This window comes from Phaethon lepturus, unplaced genomic scaffold, assembly GCF_000687285.1.
Source record: "Phaethon lepturus isolate BGI_N335 unplaced genomic scaffold, ASM68728v1 scaffold47878, whole genome shotgun sequence".
Lineage (NCBI taxonomy): Eukaryota > Metazoa > Chordata > Aves > Phaethontiformes > Phaethontidae > Phaethon > Phaethon lepturus.
The window spans coordinates 55,289-75,470 of NW_010557827.1; the positions used below are offsets into that span (position 1 = coordinate 55,289).

The window sequence follows — 20,182 nt, forward strand, 5'->3', positions numbered from 1 at the left end:
TTTAGTGGGACATGTGGGGCCTCAAAACATGTTTTTGCCTCAAAATGACTTCTATGCCCCCCCAAAAAAAATGTTTTATTCGAATGTGCTTCTTTTTGGCTGCTTCATGTTATTTAAAAGAGGAAGGAAGACTTGTATGCATATAGAATTCCTCTACACAACATTAGTGTTTGCTTCAGAACTTAACGTCATCTGTTTTCAGAAGGCACTTTCTGTGTGGTAACAAACAAAACTGGGGAATGTGGTACAGAATCAAGAGGGCTGCAAAGGCCTGATTAGATTCAGCTACTGGTTGTTACGTGTGCATTCTGTTTCCACTTGCAGGTACAAAACCACTGTAAAGGAGGAGAGAGAAATCTAGCACTCTGTTGCTTCTGCAGCAGAACAAAAGCTCTGAAGTAAAATAAAGCCAAGCAGCCTCTGAAAAAATCTTCCTCTCCTGCAACAAAAGCATTTTATTTTTTTATGAGGAAAAACTAACGATAAGCAAATTTGTATGCATCTCCAGGAATATCTTTATTAGCCTCTCTTCCCTTTCAAGGTGGTGGGCTTAGCATCTGAATGCTGAGAGGTAAAATTCAAAAACAGATAGCACACAGCCTAAGACAAACTACCCCTGGGTTGGGTTGTTCTTGTGACCTGTTATTTTGAAATTGCAAGATACAATGCAAAAATAGTCTTGCTAATAAAAATGATTTCAGTTTTGGTGATGATTTTGCTAAAAGGGGTAGAGGAATGCCATTTTCACAACTTTGATCAAAAAAGTCTCCTATGCAAAGCCCTACACAGAATCAAAACACTTTACAGTATTTTACAAAAAAAGCCACAAAAAAACAAGCATTAGTTAATACAATAAAATATTTCACACTGCTGCAACTGCCACATTAATTTGAAAGCTTTTACAACTTATGGTTTTAATATGGAGAAGTCACTGAAAGCTAACTGAAAGTTTAGCTGAACTGTGAGCTATTCCAAATATTTTATTAAACATTAATTTAGTTACTTTAACAACAAACAAGAAGATAAAATATCAATAAGAACTATTATCTACGCAATAGCATACAGAAATACGTCTTGATTGTGTAACATTAGCAAGCTTAATATGTGCAAACTACTTTTAAACTTTGGTAGCTTCGCAGGTGAAAGGTTTGTATTTGTAAACAAGGAACCTTAACTTTTTTCTTTTTTAACAGGTGGCAATTACCTTTAGCAATATAAAACAAACTCAAAGAATCTTCAAAAAACTGAACCAAAATATATTGAAGACAATAAAATTTTGTAAGACAGCTATGTTTACATCATTTCAAGTTGAATTTTGACACATTATGAAGATGAAAAAACGCTTCAGATATTAGAAGTGACACAGCTGAGCTACAGCTGCATAAACAGAACCACTATGATTCCCAATGCGCAGAATACACATGCTGAAAGGATGAGATGCAACTCATAGTTTGATCACTGAAATGCTAGTACAGCAGAGCATGGCTAAGTGATAACATCATATGCCTCCTCTCTGTAGCAGTCAGCTTCCAGGAACAGCAATCAGAAGGTATGATTTCTTCTTAGAGAACATGGCGGCGGGGGGTGGGTGGAAGGCATCGTGCCTCAAGTATATAAAAGCTACAGAATGATTAGCATCTTTATACAGAAAATACACACATTTTTATAGAAAGTCAAAAAATGAAGTCAGAATAGAGGATGCATCTTATTTACTTTATCACCACTTTGATTTTTACAGGCAAATCAAAACACTGGCAGGATTACTGCGAGTTCCCAATAACCCTCATGATGATAAAAAGTAAAGCCAAGTCAACTTGATTTTAAACGCTGAGCAAAAATCAGTATGAATATTGTCAAACTCAGTTTTGATTAGTGTTTATCTCAAACAAGAATAAACTACACTCAAATCAGGTGATTGATATCTATGCAAGTTTTACATGATGGCAAATTGGTTTAGAAGTTACCTAAAACCCTGAAGGAAGCAGAACCAAGAGGTGTACTAAGTGTTTCCAGTTATAAAAGACTGGAGTAAAAGCAATTAAAGTTTTTTAGCAACCAATTCATTGGTCACACCAGCCACTTCCATAAGACCACAGGGGATGTTTACATGGTTCTTTCACTCTTGTCACAAAGAACAACATTTCATAGCTTATCAGTTACCAAACTCCCCATCCTGCTCCTAAAAGGAAGCTACAGCTCCTCTGCTGTGGGGTCAGAGCATTTCCAGGTGGAGGAGCGAAGCAGAAGCTCCCCACCCCTACCTGCCCGCGCGCCCCCAGCATCATGTCACCGCGGGCAGCTCACACATTCCTCTGCAGGTCTGAAAGATAAGGCAATGGCATGCAGGTGAGCTCTCAAGCTCTTCCACAAAAGCCAGTGTTGCCTGCCCTACTTCAAACATTGGGCATCAAACCCTAAGGTTTTTTACTTATTAAAAAGGAACATTTGATAGCAAAGTACTTTCACAGACAAATTTCCTTCCAATTTCTGTAACTTTGAAGAGAAAGACTGGATTTCATTAAAGAAACTAAAAATAAGAGAAAAATGTGGAACATATTTTCTAGAAAACTAGGACTGCGGGATATCAGTGGGAAGAGAAATTCAAAAACATGGAGAGCTCTGGCTGTTTAACATTCAATACATTCAAGAACTCAACAGAGATGTAGCTGGGACTAAATACTGACATCTACCAATTGCTTCACTGAAGCATTATTTAAGAGTCATTTGTAAATTTACACATGTAACAAGGTTGCCATTTTTAGTCCACCATACAAAGAAAGTAATTTTCTACAAGTACTTGTGACTGATCTGCCATGAAAGGTGGTTAAAGACATGCAACTTAGGAAGAAACACTATTACCATCTTCAAACACCCTGCCTTCTGCCACGACGAAAACATTGCTGCCTCAGTTAAAAGTGTAATACTCCCAAAACATGAACATAGAACTGTCAGAAATGTTTCAAATTAAACAGTGAAACTCAGAAGATGAACAAAGCTGTAACTACTTTAAAGCATGTGTAAGGTTACTATGGTGCTAATGCTGTAGACGCCACTATCCAGGACAGAAAACAGTTTTAAAATTAAATTCCCCATTAACTCAGCCAATAAATAAGCAAGTATACCTGTTTGAGGTTTTCATAATTGTACTCAGCCAAAAATAAAATATACCCATACCCTTAAGAAACTGGGATCACCTCTGAATTTTTAATTTTAAGTGTATTGAGATCAAATGGTTTGTTTCAAATATCAGTAATTCTATTAAAGGGCACAAACTGAAAATGAAAAAAATCTATAAGTATCAAAACCAGGAACATATTGCTCTATTCTGTACAGAAAAAACTTACCTTGTTTGCTGAGCTAAGAGAATCTACTTCACACTGTTACTAATTGTGTACAAAAATACAGCAGTGCTCAGCACAAACTTCCTTCTCCTTTTACTTGTCCTATTGCCCTACTACATGCTGTTCTCACATACGTTGCTATTTCTTTAGCTATATTAAAATATACTTTAGACATAAACCCAAAGTTTCCACTGATTTAATGAACACTGTGTCTCCTAGGGAAAGTAAAAGTGAATCTAGGATATGAAAATTTGAAAGATGAAAAACCATAGCCATTTCAAGGTGGGGGTACTTTTCTTTTAAAAAAAGTAAGGAAAGTAGAGAATTAGGCAGACAGAAATAAATCTCATTTCTCCTTAGCTTTATGTCATGCAAGAAACAGTTTAGGTGAATACCACACAGAACTTCCACAGTTCCAACAGAAATGTAATTATAATTTCTTTGAGCATACTACAGCTGCAACTCACCTACATGCCCTGTGGTGGATAAACTTACAGGCAACAACCTTTTTCAAAAACCATCTCATAACACAAAGAGGTAACAACAGTGAATTATTATGGCAGTTAAAAAAAGAAATCACAAACCAACCTTTTGTCCTAAAGAAAACACAGTTCAACACATTCTCAAATAATAAAGAAAACAGGATCAAAACCTTTAGCCTAGGACTATAAAATACCTCCAGTGAGATTCCCAAAGTTTGGCTCAAACTCAACAAAAGCTCTCCGCTCCTAGCTAGCCACCTCCTTGCCTATCATTACCTTAATTAATACAACTTGAGTTAATTCTCAAACTGCTTTTTGCAAAAATACCAACTGAACCAAGCTAGTCAAAGCCTAACAAGCCTTTCTTCATATACACAGGCATGCAGACATTGAAGCCTACAGCACAAACCCCACAATGACCTGCTTCTGACTTACTGCCTGGCATCCAGAAATAAGAAAAGACCAATTCTCCAAAGAGCTCTGCTTCACCTGCTAGCCATTAACATGGGCAGCATACAACAGCATAAAGACAGGGAGCAACGGTTTCAGTGCTCAAAGGTGAAAATTTGTTCCAGATCAACTCAAAACCTTAGTGAAAACAAACACTAAATTTTTCATGCTTTGAAAAAGCACAGTCCCCTGATCACTTCCTAGTGCATCTCTTAAGAGCTTTTTATCATTCTCATCTTCTCTTCATCTGCAGCAACACCTCCTTTCCAGCTTGCTGGCATACAAAGCCTCACCTTCCAGTCCACTTCCTATTCCCCTTTAATAGGAGCAACCTGTCTGGGTTCCTTTTAAGTCAGCTTCTATGCGACTGCAGAGATCCAGTGCCTGCCCACCAGGCTGAAAACTGACAGCCGGTCTCAGGGCGCTGGTTCCTACAGACACACAGTCCATTAAGAACTTGGAGCAAACCCTGGTAAAGGGTAACGAAGAAGCTTCTTCCTCTCAGGATCTAGAAAGTTTAAGGACTTACAAAAACAGTTTAGGTAGTTTCTATAATCTGACGAAACCATGCAGACTCCAGGTATGCCACAAACTCATAAAAAGGGACTTTTAGATTGGAAATAATTTTAACAGGTGGGTGGGTATAAAAACATTACAGCATATAAGAGAAAGGTTTATACATTTTTATATTATAAATTGGCATGGTATGTTGAAAATTACACCGAGTTACAGGTTTTTAACTAGAGATTGTGCTATGTAACCAGTAAAAAAAAATTCTTTTTTTTTTTTTTTTTAATTTACTATAGGGCTATTACTACCTTTTAGTACCAAATCTTCATTTTTATAGTACTGTGGGGAAAGAAAAGTAGAACTAATATGAAATTTGCAGGAAAAAAAAAAAGAGTAGTTTTACCTCTCAGCAAAATTTTGCATTATCTATTGTTATTATTATCATCCCTAAGTACTATATTGAAAGATCTTCGTGTTTATTGGGCAATCAACACACAGAATTTCTACTTCAGTTCATCACTATCTTGCATTTTAGCTAAAACATCTAGCAAGAGTATCATAAGAGGCAGGGTTATAATTTTAACAAGAAAAAGGAAAAAGTGGTTGTCCTGGTTTCAGCCAGGATAGAGCTGGTTTTCTTCACAGAAGCTAGTGTGAGACTGTGTTTCGGATTTAGGATGAGAAACTGTTGATAATGTGCTGATGTTTTGGGTTGTTGCTGAGCAGTCAAGGACAGTCCAGCTTCTTGTGCTGGCCTGCTAGCAAGGAGGCTGAAGGGGCATGGGGAGCTGGGAGGGGACACAGCCGGGACAGCTGACCCAGGCTGGCCAAAGAGATATTCCCTACCATATGACGTCATGCCCAGTACATAAACTGGAGTTAGCCGGGGGGTGGAAATCGCTGCTTGGGGACAGGCTATCAATCACTGGGTGGTGAGCAATTGCTGTATTGGGCATCACTTGTTCTTGTACATTCCTTTGTTGGTATTATCATTGTAGTTTCCTTCTCTCTTTCTGTCCTATTAAACTGTGTTTATCTCAACCCACGAGGTTTTTTTCCTAATTCTCTCCCCCGTCCCACTGTGGGAGGGGGAGTGAGTGAGCAGCTGCGTGGTGCTTAGTTGCCGGCTGGGGTTAAACCATGACAGTGGTATTTAAAAAGTGATTCCATTATCTTTTTTGCTCCCAAAGAAGAAAACCAGCAACAATCATTTCACAACCGTTACATTTGAGAATCCTTGAAAGACATCAAAACATTTAACAAGTAAATGCAAGACTAGATTAGAAGAAATAGATGTTAATACAAAGAAAGTATCTAAATGATTTAAGAACCCACAATAGTCTTATTCCTCTTTCAATCCCCAAAGAAAAATACAAATGGTGTTAACCCTTATACCCTTAGCCCTACCTAAAACAAATTCTTGGGATTATCCAACATACAGATTAAAAAGCATCTTCTCCACTGGCTATTATATCAATCTGTGCCTTAACAAGCATTTATGACACAATTATCAAAACAGAGCAAGTATAAAGAGTTTATCACTTGTTCTCGATTGACACCAAGCAAAACATTAATTACAATCCCAGGATTGCAATGCATTTGGGGAAACTGATCCCCCCTCCCCTTTTTTATAGGGATACTGTACATATGGTTCTTGGGCAACTACAAATATTTAAAATATACCAATGTAGTAGTACAGTCTTCACATATCAAACTAGTTCCTAAAACAATGAGCAAGTTCAAAAGACTTACTTTGCTCTACCCAGCAAGGATCTGGCCTCACCTTTTCAAAATGTCTTAGTTTTAAATACTATTAACTGCTTAGCTACAACCAATAACCCACGGGGTTCTATTCTACTGAAAGTATGTGTCAAACGACTTCAACAGAAAAGAGTAGTACCAGATATAAAACACAAATAAGCCCAGGTTTTCAAAGGAGAAGTAATGCTACACACACACACACACAGAGTCATAGATGGCTTCCAGGTACCAGAAGACCTTAAAAAAAAGCCAATATTCCCAAAAGCAAGTCCTGTTTTTCAACAGTACAAGCCTAAGAACATAATACCTTTCCCTACAAAGTTTGTCTCACTTGATTGAAAACAGAGTACCGGCACTCTGCACCAAATCAGTGTCTAGGTATTCTTGATGCATAATAAATTGCATTTGACTGAGGCAGCATACTTACCTATTCACCAAGCATGCAGACTATAGAGGCACATCAGTTCACTGTTCTGTATAAATATGGTTTGAAAAACAAGCTCGTGGGAACAACGGTTCTAAGCATCTAAATCAGTACCATAAGATAGTAATATTCCATGCCTTTGGGTTTTGTTTTAGAATCACCCTGCCCACAAAAGTTTTGCCCCAATCACCAAGTAAAAAAAAAATTATTTTTTGTTTTAGTTCTATTGTTTCATCACTCTCTGTATAACAGTCAACCAAGTGACAGCAACAAAGGTGTCCAGTCTCTTCAAATCTGCACAAACATTATTAAGCTCAACCTTTTCAGACCAGAAGCCTTTTTCAACAGTCAAAGCATATTGCAAGCCAACATACACCTTCAACAAGCTTTTAAGTGCCAAGTTTGTTAAAGTGCTGTTAATGTGACTCCAAAGGCCAGTTCTGTATTGTGGTAACAGATGATGAAAGACAGAATCAAAGCCCTTGGTCTAACTGAGAACTGTTCAGAATTCACAGAGGTGGGGGGCAAGAGGTGTGTTCAAGACTCAGTATCAGTCACAGAGAAATCAGAAAAAGGAAGGAAGTGAGGCTTGCCCTGTGAGGAACAGAATCCCAGAGTCTGCTCCATATTTTCATTCTCTACTTCTGTTTCAGCCTTTTATTATCACATTCCATTCCTCCTCCTTTATAAAACTAAATCAACCGCCATGGACTGCTGGCAAAAGAAAACAACAAACCATTACTGCAGACTTCCAAAAACCCAGTTTCTTTTTAAGTCTTCAGCGCAATGCCAATGAAGAAAGACGTACTCATTATATAGCAGATGATGGGGATTTTCTTGGCTGCAAAAAAACAAACCCTGATGACTTTGAATTGAATGACAAAAGTTAAAATTTTAATGGATATTTGTTCCACAGTTCTTAGAGTACAACAATGCTGTCCTTAAGCTATAGAAAGAACATATAAATAAGTTTACGTACGCATCAGATGAAAGATCCCATCACAGGCGTTAATATGAGACAAGAAGGAATTCCCTAAGCCTTGGCCAGTGTGGGCTCCTTTCACAAGGCCAGCAATATCCACCACATTCAGAAAGGCTGGAATTTTGCTGAAATATAAAAGTGAAGAGTTTCATTACTGAAGCATATTAGCCAAAACTTTTGGCACAGAAATAAATTCAAAACATGAAAAGCCAACATTTCTTTTTTCTAGAACAAGTTATACATAACAGTAGCTTTCTTACTCATTTAACATAAAGATTGCAAAGATTGCCCCCCCCCCCCCAAACATCAACTGTTCTTTAATTTCTCTGTCATTATTCATGTAAAATGAACTAGTTTAAGTGTGGAATCGTACTGACAACTATACAAATAATTAACCAATGCTAAGACATGAAGTCAGTCATCTGTAATGAGCAGTTTTCATAGTACCAAAGGGATAAGACACCTAAATGGCCACCACACTCTGCTATCGCACACCTCTAAGCTTACCATTTAGTTCAGCAAGTTAAACAACCTTTTCAGAAGACAAATGCATTTTTTTAATACACTAGTGTTTAAAAGTAGCAGTGATCAGGGTTATGCAAACAATTTGAAAGAAAGCAGGAAAAAAGTTAAGATGAAGCCTGGCATTATAATGTGAACAGCTGTTATGTTTTTCACTATAGTTAACAACTTAACAACAATGGGTTAGCAGGCATGTCTACACAACATTTTGTATAGTAACAACAGAACAATCATGACATTCAAATTAGCTTTCAAAAAATGGAAAAAAGCTTTTAGAACTATGGGAAATGCATATGAGAATTTCTAAACTGCAAGCCTTTTGCCCTCTGCAGATTCTCAAGTTCTTTTAAAATGAACAAATAACCTAATGGGCATTAATCTTTTCAGGTATATTTGAAACCAAATTACTTTTCAAAATCCAGCTGAGTCAGGAAAAAAACAACTACAACTGTGTGGCAAGTGGTTGATTAAAATCACCTTCATATAGTGTATGCAAATGACAACACCATCATAAACAGTGGCACAGACAGAACCACACCAAAATGCTGGAAATTCCTCCCTTGCAAAAGACCAGAAACTGCACACCACAGTCACCAAGATCTCCAACCTGAAGGTTTCAAAATAAATAACTGGAACACTACTTAATTTCCATCAAACACTTTAAATTATCACAGTTCTATTTCATTAGCACTACACTAAGATTAGCACTATGCTAAGAACAACAGTTCACTAGTCTACTGAGAGTAAGTATAATGGAAAACAACCAAATCCAAAGCTTGAATAACAATGACAAGAAGGGTGCAACTTATGCTATGAAGTCTGCATGAGCATACAGTGCCAGTTTGTAAAGCAGTTGAAAAGCTTTCTTTTATGGTGGGTGTTCTTCATCATGTTCTTCATCTTCATCAATCATGAGATTCAAATCTAAAGATATAAATTCTGTCATCTACCTTAAGATGTCTTTTCCAAAGACCTACCACTGCAGTGCTGCTCAGACACAAGCAACCACATAGGTGTGAAGGAATGCTAGGGATGACCTAGCAAGTGACCTCCTAGCCAACCCTATACAGAAAACTCCTGTGAACAGCATTACACTTCTGAAGTTTTAAATGTCCACAGCCCAAACTGAGCTTCATTTTTATTAGTGTGACAGCTTGCTGATAAATATATTCGTTTTGCCAAATACTGAAATATTTGACAGCGTGACTGCTGTCAAATCTGTAACAGCAGAAAACCACTAGCATTAGAAAACCACCCTTCTCTTATCCTCATGCCTGGAAGGGCAGCTATGGCCCAGACAGAGAAGCTGTAGTTACGGGTATCTACGAATCCTTGCCTCTGTTCAGAGCAATGGACTTAGAATAAAATGAGTAACCAACTTTTTTTTTTGTGTGTGTGCTATCCCACTTCCCTTTGACTGCAAATAACTCAACACATAGTTTAATATTAGCAGGTGCACTGCCTCACTTGAAATGAGCTCCCTAATTTGGGCAGAGATGATCTATTAGAGTCTGTCTTAATATGCAACATCAATGTTCTTGGAAGTATGATGATCTAAAAGTAAAAGATCTTATCCTGGTTTTGGTTTTGATCTTCCTCTAACACTTCCCAAGAAAAATTATTTCTTTGAAGTAAACTAATTTCACAATACAAAATCCGGACAAAACATTTTTCTTTACCAAGGTGAAGTTCAAAGCATTACTAAGCCTGTCAGGTGTAATAAATTAGGAACTTAATGACATGTTTCATGTCATTAATACCTTTGTGATGCACTTAGAAACAAGCATGAACAGCACACAATACCCAAAAGGGTGAGTTTAAAAAAATATGCAAGAAAATATCTACAACATAGCCTGAGTTATTTGAATTCAGGTACACAGTATGTTGACTTTTAGCTTTAAACTTCATTTAGTCAGTTTAAACTGACTTTTAAACTTTAAAATGGGCCCATGTTGTGTACTGAAAGTTAATGCTGTTGAATGCAGTAGAAAAAAACATGAATATAAGTACATTCTGAAGTAAATAACCTTTGAAAATGTCACATATTTGTCCCACTCTGGTTTTCTTAGCAAACTATTTTTTTTCCCACTACCAGTATACAAACTCAAATGGAAACAGCAAATCCTTAAGTTTAACACAGTAGAGAGTAATGCACATTCTGAAGACAGAAACTTAGTAACTCCATTAATGCATTAGCTCAACAACTCCTTTTGCCTGACAGAACCCCAGAGCTAATACGTACCTCAGAAGAAACAGCAGCAACTTCCCAGTCAGAATTGTTGTAGTTCCTTGCTTTTTGACACATAACTGAGTCAACAGCAAGGTAGAAAAATGCCACTCTCTAAAGCATTTCTCCATTGTCATTTTAAACTGTATTTTAAGAAAAACAAAGGTGGTGATAGAAACATTCTCCTTCTATGCTCCCCTCTCATCATTCTGGTAGGATTAACTTCCGGGCCAGCCATCAGAAGAATTCACACTTTCACTACAAAGATGCCACATTAGAGGAAAACAGATACCTTCACATCCATCACCAGAATCAACCTCATTTGCTAGACAACGGAAAGAAAACCCCAGCACATTTATTTCACAATTGACTAATATGAGCAAGAGACCTTTGAAGATGAGTATCTGGGTTTGCAAGATGTTTTCTCACCTTCACCTCGGGTACCACAAAGCTAACATTCCAACTAAAATAAAGCCATCCCCATTCTTGGCAGCCCCTTTCCTAAGCCTACACCTTTCTTTCATCATAGAAATATGAAGAGAGAAAAGCAGAAAAAGGCACAAACTAGTCACACTTGCCTATGCTTTGAAGGACAAAGAGTAAACATTATGAAACTAAAGAAACAGAAAACACTGCAAAGAATGGGGAAAAAAGAATCATATATATGGAGTGTGTTTTAGTTCTTTTAAATGTAGAAGACTTAACTGTTATTTCCCCCTCCCCCCAACAGATTAATTTCCATTTTTTAAGATTCGTTAGTCAGCATTAGCATAATGTCACTGAGCCTCAAATGATCATCAGGAACAGGTGGCATCAACTGATCATTTGTACAAATCAGTGCAACACCAATCTACCATAAAGCGTGTCGTAAAGCAGGAATTTATAATATGAAACAGATTACCAAATCCAGAAGTATCTCTGTATTTTAAGCATAGGTATAATCCTTGAGCAAGGACTTTTTTTACCTCACTTAGAAATACAGCAACAGTGGTTTTGTGTTAGTGTACCACCTTCACTGTACCAGCTACCGTGCAACAAAGAGCACAAGGCTCACTGAGCCAAAGTACATACAGCTTTGTAGTCCAGTGGTCAGGGTATTTATTCAGGAATAAGAGACTCATGAATCCATGGGGTTATGCATTGTGCAAGGGAGGAGGCATATTTCTCACCAACTTTGTTTCAAACTTCTGTCCAAAACAGTTATGTAAACAGGCAAGAGCAGTTTCTCTAGCTGACCTGTTTGCTCAGTACAATACAATGCAACTAGTTAACTTTTTTCCTTTAAAATGCACACACATACGGTATCTGCAATTTGTTGTGGGTTTGTTTTTGGCGGGTTTGTTTTGTTTTGTGGGGTTTTTTTTTTTAAATTGAGGGGAAGAAGCATACATTTATTTCTCATGTTTCTACAGGTAGTTGTTTAGTTGAGAAACCTCACAAGGCCACATACACCTGAAGCTTTAACTTGGATTAAAACATCATAACCAAAAATGATGTTTCTCCCCCTGGGTTTTTATCCCTCTAGGTTTCCACAATCTCTCTTCTCCAATTAAAACAGCCCAAAAATTTCTCTGCAGCATTTATGACCGTTTACTGAACTCTTACATCCACCAGGAGACCTTGGAAAGCCACATGACAGCTTCAACTAAGTTCAAAATGCAGCAATTTTCCAGTAAACCTGGTTGATAATTCTCATAACACACTCATTTTTTTATTTCTTGAACAGTTCAAGAAGTGTCTCTCAACTCAAACTCTACCTGATCCTACATCCCTCATACCAAAAAGGCCAGATTCTTCAGTATTAGTGTAAAATGTCCAGCTCCCCTTTTCAGTAAAACCACATGTGCTACTCATCTCCTGGTTCCAGCATAGGCTCTTCTGCCTTTAAAAGCTGTTATTTGAAATCTGTTAGAAAAAGCAAACTCTTGCTGCTTCTCGAAAATTTATATAACTTAAGTAGGAATCATCTGTTAGGAGTTCACAAATGACCCAAAGTAAGAGTAGCAACACAGAACATGTACGTTGTGGAAACTTGTTAGAAATCCATTCAACGCTCCATCTGTCCTCATCATTATTTTTGGCTCATTTCCAAACAGAAAAGAACAGTTCACAGTCCCTCCCTCTTCCAGGAGACTGTACTCCCTATTACAGCTTCTGCAGTCAGTCAATCTTGCAGGAAGTTTTGACCAATGTAAGCAAAGTACCTCCCAGGGTAAATAAAGCAATCTGCTTCGGAAGAACTAGGTACTGTAGATGAACCCTGGTCACTTCTATGTGAGAACAATTCGATGAATAGCATTTTATCCATGGTGCTGACAAACAAGACTTGAACCTAACAGCACATGAACCAGAAGCAAAAAATCTGCTAATTAAATTTCACCTACATGAATTATAAAAAGGTAAAAGATTCAACGTGGATTAAGACACATACTCGGTGTCCCGTGTACGAAGACTTTGCCAGAGAATGCCTGCATTCTCAAACTATTCAGTAAGTTATTACACCAACAAAATACAACTAATTAAATTTTGCCTGCTCCCACCAGGCAGAGAAGATGGCTCAAGCCACCACTACTTAAGGTCTTTCATTCACTGCTACCAAATTATTCATGATGCTAGAATAAGCATCACAGGCAAGTTGATATACACAGGCTCAGAACTAACTGAAGAGCAGGGGAACTCGGCAAAGGAAGCAGCATATCAGCAACAGGATATACTTGCCACTTGCCAATTCTCAGTTGTTTTCTGTAAAAAATGGGATTCTCTTACAAATGCTGATATGCCAGAATTACATCCGGCTAAGTTATTCATGTTTCACTGTGGAATTACAGGTCGTTTTCATTTACATAAATGCTCCTTTTAAACCTAGAGTAAGGCCCACATGATGTCATTCAAAAAGTCACGCTACTGATTTGGTTTCTAACAAATACTTTCCACCAATTGACTACATAATTTTGACTGCAAAACTTTATCAAGCATCTGATTATGCTATCCTACAATAAGTTTGAGAGAACTTACACGGCCAAAAACAATGGAAGTTACTGCTCCAATTTAGTTCTGTAACCATCGCTTGAGCACTGAAGATCTGAAACCTTGAATTTTAGCAATCTACAATGCAACAGAATAAATCCATTTGCTGACAAAAAGGACGGAGATCCCGAAATACACTGGGCTGTGCTAGAGTTGAAGAGGGGTAGTTGCGCTTTAAGTGTTATCCTCGTGTGAGACAACCAGGATTGCTTTAAAATTTAAGTTTGAAAAGGACATCCAAGATAGATTAAAAACCAGTCTAAGTTAAATAGAAATGTTTGTGGTTGCAATCAGCATTGTGTTTTGTGAACACATATGTGCAAGACAGCATACCAACCTACAGGTGCAAGGAATTAAATGAATGCTGATAACTTGAGAAAGGATTAACCAAACCACTTACATTTTACTTATTCCTGCTTATAATCTCATTTGATTTTAACCAGAGGAGGAAGCAGAAACATAGACTTTGAAATCACTTTATTAATGTTTTCACACAGGTTGATTACTATCAGCCAATGCAGTCCTCAAGTTTTAACTATTTACAGTTAAAACACAGCTTAGGCTCACATTGCTTCTACCCAAGCATTTTTTTCTAGTTAATCATACCATTTAAAATAAAGAAGAAAGAATGCAAATAATTGCAGTGAGGAAATTATTTGGGGCACAAAAAAAAAAAGGAGGAAATAGCAGTTCAAGAGGCTTGAATCAAATGTCACCACTGAGACATACCTCCTGGCCAGGCACAGTATACCACAGCTGTGGTAGTAGACAGGACCATACAGGCTAAGACTGGCAGGTAGATACACTCAGAGGCTTTCAAAGTGTTTGTGAGCTATGACACAAATCACTTGTCCGAATGACATCAGTTTGACATGCTTACACTAAAAATATTTTTAGGCTTAAAGTGATTAAGCAGCATCTTAATGAAATTTAGATCAAAAAATGCATGAGAATAGCTTTATTAAAGCTTTTATTAAGTCACTAAAATTTCTTTAGGTGTGCTACACACGGTTCTTTTCTTAAGGAACCCATCACTTCTAAACACAAAATGTCCCATTAAAATAATAACTACAGTTAACAGATCAACTGTTACTGGCTTCCAAGTCCCAATTTTCAAGACAGGAGCTACTTGCTGAGATGAAGAAGGTCTCTTTTCCACTTTAGAATTAGCAGATTTCATCCTTTGCTACCTAGTTCAGATTCATAGACTTGGGGCGGGGGGGTGGAAGAATAAGGAAATACACCTTTCTGCTTTAGTTCCTGCTGATATGAATCAGTCCAAATAAAAGATTCTCTTTCCAGTTAAAGTGGAATGATTTCAATCATTAGTCTGTCAAACCTTGCCTGAAAGTACCCATATTGGGGGAACAGAGGTAGGAGGACAACAAAATAAAAAGCCAACAGTCTTTCCTTTTTGAAAAAGCTACATGTTGTTACAATGTAAAAAAAGAGTTTTCACTGAATATTGTATAAAATTGAAAACAAACAAGTAGTTTAAATATATAAATTAAGTCAGTAACAGAATACAAACTAAGACCTTAAAATAACAACCATTCATAATTGTTTTTAATATATTGTCTCTCCTGTTTTTAATATCCACAATTTCATTCACACCAAAACACAAGCAACAGGTAACATTAAAGCTCAAGGAAATTTGTTCATCTAAATCATTTGGCAGGAACATAGCAGTTTTTACTGGAAGTTCTTGGAGCCCACCTTCGATGTACAGTCTGTATCACTGAACGTATTTATTGTAAACAGACATACACATAATCCACTGCTGCAGAAAGAAATAAAGCACAGGTTGCAAGTTCTGGCAGCATACTTTAATCTATTAAGTAGAAATTTTCCTTTAAGTAATAGTCTCTAAATTGTTGCCTACTTGATTTAATTTACAAGCATTTACATCTCCAATTAAGTAATACCAGTCAGCTTTCAGCACGGGCTAGCAAGTAACTGCGCACCACTTCTGTCCAAGCTGATACTTTCTTCTTTTGGAGATTGGAACAGATCTTCAACCAACAAATGGTACATGAAGAAGAGCCTAACTCTTCCTCCAATGGCAGAACCGCTACAAATTCATGCTAGCAATATTCTTGGCAATAGAGTCCGTCTCCCTGTAGCAGCAATCTCAGCTCAGTGGGACAGACAGCGACTGCCTGCCCAGCCCAGTCCCTCTCTTCCCTTCCCTTGCCCACAGCAAGCATGAAGGCAAGATCACTTTGGCCTATCATACATTATTTTAGGTCAGACAAAGTCCCCGCTTTTTTTCCCCCCACCTCCCAACAATGACTGCAGTTATGTCATGACTAAGTGTAACATATGGGAAATAAAAACCTGAATGCTTTAGATTTTGCAAGACAAAATCTTGAGGCTAGACAAAAGTCTAATTTAAAGAGAACTCAATGTTTATAAAACATTATGCGTGCACAGATTGACTACATCTACTAATCTAAACAAGTAGAAAATTAACACAGAACACATTACATAAAGATGAAGAACAAAATCAAGACTATACAAGAGAAATTAAGGAATTTAAATTACAATTCAGTTGTATGTCTTCATGACTATAGCCGCCTTTTCCCTGAGTTTGTCTTAGACAAACAAGCACAAACAGCCTAAGAATAGTTACCTCAGTCTACTGTGGTACTGAATTATCACTAATTATCACTGCATCATTACTGTTATAGTGAAATATTAAAATCATAGAAGCAGCAGAAGTTAACTCAGGAGTCACAACTACCCACAAATCCCCACATCCATTGATTTTAAGTAACAAATACTCTCTTAAAGTCAAAAGATCACTCAAATGAAAGATGATTTACTATTTATATCCAGCTCAGATCGCATATATATATATTCAGAATACAGATCAGTAAATATACCATTTTCATTAATATTTAAGGATGATTTTCTTCCCCCCAGAGAGAGAGAGAGAGAGTTTGCAAGACAGAGAACATGCATACAGATATTTACCACCTTAGCACTCCTTGTAAGGATAGATGGCCAAAGGCAGGATGAGGAGAGAGGTAATAATCTCTTTGTCACTTCAACTATTAATTTAGAAGTAGCCAGTCATAGCTAACTGAGAAGGAAAAGAGATTATTGGCATGCCCAAAGCAGCAATAACACTACAGTTTAGAACAAATCTGTCAACAAAACTTAAAAGCCACACCCCTACCTCTGTACAATCAACAGCCAGAAAGTTTTGACTCAAATTCAGCAGAGGTTTGTTTTATGATCCATACAGTAACAAGTATGTTCAATACTTGAGAAGGAAAAAAAAGGTAACATGTTACAACAATACACCTATACAAACAGCGCCCTATTAATGCATTTTTCAGCAAATTTTTTTTACAAAGTGCACAGGATTTACAGACCGAAGCTATCTGGACCTGAAAATTAAATTAACAAATGGATTTTTGATCAGTAACTAATCAATCTTTTTTAATTGTGGGTGTGATCTGGCTCTAAAACAGAGGCCCAAGCGCTGAACAAAAGCGCAGATGTGCATGCTACTTTGCCCTATGATTTATGTACACTCACTTCATTCAAGATACCTCTGCAAGTAACTGCAAACTGAAATAAACAAGTCACAAGGGTCTGTAAGTTTCTGTTTTCTGAAAGCACCTTAAGTTTTGTTGTTCAAGCAAAAACCCAGTTCCCACACTGAGCTTATAGAGCAGATTACAGAAACAGTCAATAGCAAAAACCATTGATGTGACAAAATTAATACACACCTAGAATAAGGAAACAATTAGAAGAGACATACTGAAGGAGTATCTCTGAATATACCAGGTACAAGTAACAGAGCCTATGAAAAGAGGAGAAAGAGCCAGGGGAAAAAAGGCTGCCCATAAAGCTTACTGTCAAAAGACTGAGGACACAGGTATGTTGATAGGTATTTGTTTGGCTACCTACAGCATATACACTATTCTGAAAAATGCAAAATACAGGATGGCAATTTCACAAATGAGCAACCTCATGACACATTAGATATGTCCACTATGTTCATTTTCCAAATCTCTTCAGAAGATCCTCCAAGTCACCTGGGACGCACTACCTTCAAAGACAGGAAGGCTGAGCACCAAATGGTGCTGAGCAATGACTGGCAGCTCATAGACTTCTCATTCTCATACCACAAAGGTTGTATTGGGGGGAAAAGAAGAAAAGGTATATAATCCATGTACATATATAATTTCACATTCTGAAACAGATGTCAGTAAATACTTAAAGACATTATAATTGCATTAAACTTCTATGAAAACTTGGGGTTCAGGAATACTATTTCACCTGCTTAATGAAGAAAAATACTAAGAATCTGTGTTACCTTGGAGGTTTGTGGTACTGGCATAGGAAGTCAAATCTTTCATCTGGCACAGGAACTCGACTCTCATTTGGATCAATAGTACAGAACGGAAAATTTTCTGCTGCCGCTTGACTCTTTGTTAACACATTGAAAAACGTGGATTTCCTATAAATGAAATACACACGTTCTTGAAGACGTTCAAATAAAAAGCATTTAAAAGGGCTGGATAGAAACACATCTTATTCCAACTCAAAAGCAATACTGAACTTTCCCTTTACTTCAAGAACAGTGACCTTGGCCCTGATTCTTGTACAAGGCCTTCTCAAATACTCTTACAGAGTGTGTCGTTGAAACCTAATGATGCTTACCTCTCTTCCCTGCTCTTGAAAATTCCCCTAAGTGACTATATTGCACATGTCAGTTAGCAAAGAAATTTTAAGTCAAAAGCAAAGAACAGGTCTACTAGCCACTACATATTTTCCTGAAGCACAAACTGAGAAACAGATAAGGATGCTTGAAACGTTGTCTGAACAAACTAGTTTTGCCAAGACTCACCAGCTCTGTACTGTATTGTTTCTTCAGATTTATTTACATACTAACACAATTTCAGTATCCAAGCAATAAAAGTCAACAATCAAAAGAGAAAAAAAGGGGCACAGAAAGCAAACCACATCAGCTAATCAATTACAAGTAATCTTCTGTGCATATGAAGACACAGTTCTACATTACCAAACATTTTTCATCCTTGTTAAATATCACTGGAAAAAAAAATGCAAGCGGTATCAGGGAAAACAGAACATTCACACTTAAACCAAGTAGCAGATTATTTTGTTAGCTGGCATTTATTAAACCAAAAGAGAGCAATTCCTGAGTTATTCCTAAGAGAAAGTTCTTGATCAACTCCTGAATCTTCCACCATAAATATTCTCTGTGTGTTTTTTTTTTTAATTTCACATAACTTCTCAGCCACTGAAAAAAAAAATTATCTGAAAGCTGCCCTTCATACAACCAACATGCTCAAAAGTCAGTCACAATTTTCTTTGAAAGTTGCATCCTAACACAGCTGTGTAACACATCAATGGGGAAAAACAGCATCTGCCGTGCTACTGCTAATTATTTCCTTTCTGGTGTGCAACTTACCAATGCCCTGAAAAAATAAAATAAGCCATAATGAAAAGACAAGAAAGCAGTACTTATGGCTCTGAGACATGCTCAAAGACTTCCTCTATTTTTTTAAATTTGAGAATGCTGAGAACTTCTTTTAGCAAATGACACACAAATGAATACCAATAGTTTCACACAGATATTCTCCAGCTAATTCATCACCCCTTAGAAGTGCTTTAAGTATAGCTCCTTTAAGGAGCTATAGGAACTACAGATGAGAAGCATGACAGAGAACAACGATTCATCTTCCATCATCTCTCCCAAACTGTAACTTACACAACTTTTTTCATTACAAACTCTGAAGAAGTTTCAAAAATGCAAGTCCTCTTCACTGCTAATGACACTCATGGTATCGTTAGCCCTTCCTGTGCACATCATCCTCCCCAAAAAAAAAAAAAAATTTGTATGCATGTGCACTTATACACTTGCATAAAAACATGCATTACACATACACAACGCTGGAAGTAAGGAAATGCAAAAGACATAGTATTTTATAAAACTTAGCAATTACTAAGACTTTTTTTTTAATTCTTCACTATTACCTTACCCAAACTTGTAGATACCAGCCTCACGCTACCCAAGCGTTTTACATCGCTCCACCTATCTAAAGGTGTAAGTCTATCACTGAGCAAAAAGTCTTAGACTGTATCCCTCAGCTTCTATACGCATCTATAGGTGCCCGTCTTCACCCAAAAACTGTCAGATCACTCTGCCTGGAGCAGAGGCAAACTCGGGGAGAGCGAGGAGCCCTAGCCTGCCGGGCGGTCCTGGCCTGCTCCTCCGCCGGCCCCCAGCCCCGCGCTCCCCTGATCACCTACCCGACGTTTGGCAGCCCGACGATCCCGATCTTCAGGGACGTCCCAAACCTTCCGATGATCGGGTGCGATTTAACCCCGTCACCTCCCTTTTTCGGGGGCATCTGAAAGCACAAAGCAGGGCACGCTGAAGGCCCCGCGACAGTCCTGGGCCCCACCGCCCACCCT

The 20,182-nt window shown here is 37.6% G+C and overlaps 1 protein-coding gene across 1 annotated transcript in view; it reads right to left on the reverse strand.

The window, feature by feature from the left end:
• The window catches only part of LOC104625277 (obg-like ATPase 1), a 61,177-nt gene extending 41,059 nt beyond the window's left edge, over nt 1–20,118 (reverse strand). Inside the window, exons 1-3 of the mRNA XM_010292862.1 lie at nt 20,018–20,118; nt 18,057–18,200; nt 7,948–8,075 (exon numbers count right to left, since the gene is read on the reverse strand). Of these exons, the coding sequence (XP_010291164.1) occupies nt 7,948–8,075; nt 18,057–18,200; nt 20,018–20,118 (373 nt within the window). The remainder of the gene's footprint in view (nt 1–7,947; nt 8,076–18,056; nt 18,201–20,017) is intronic.
• Between the last annotated feature and the right edge of the window lie 64 nt (nt 20,119–20,182).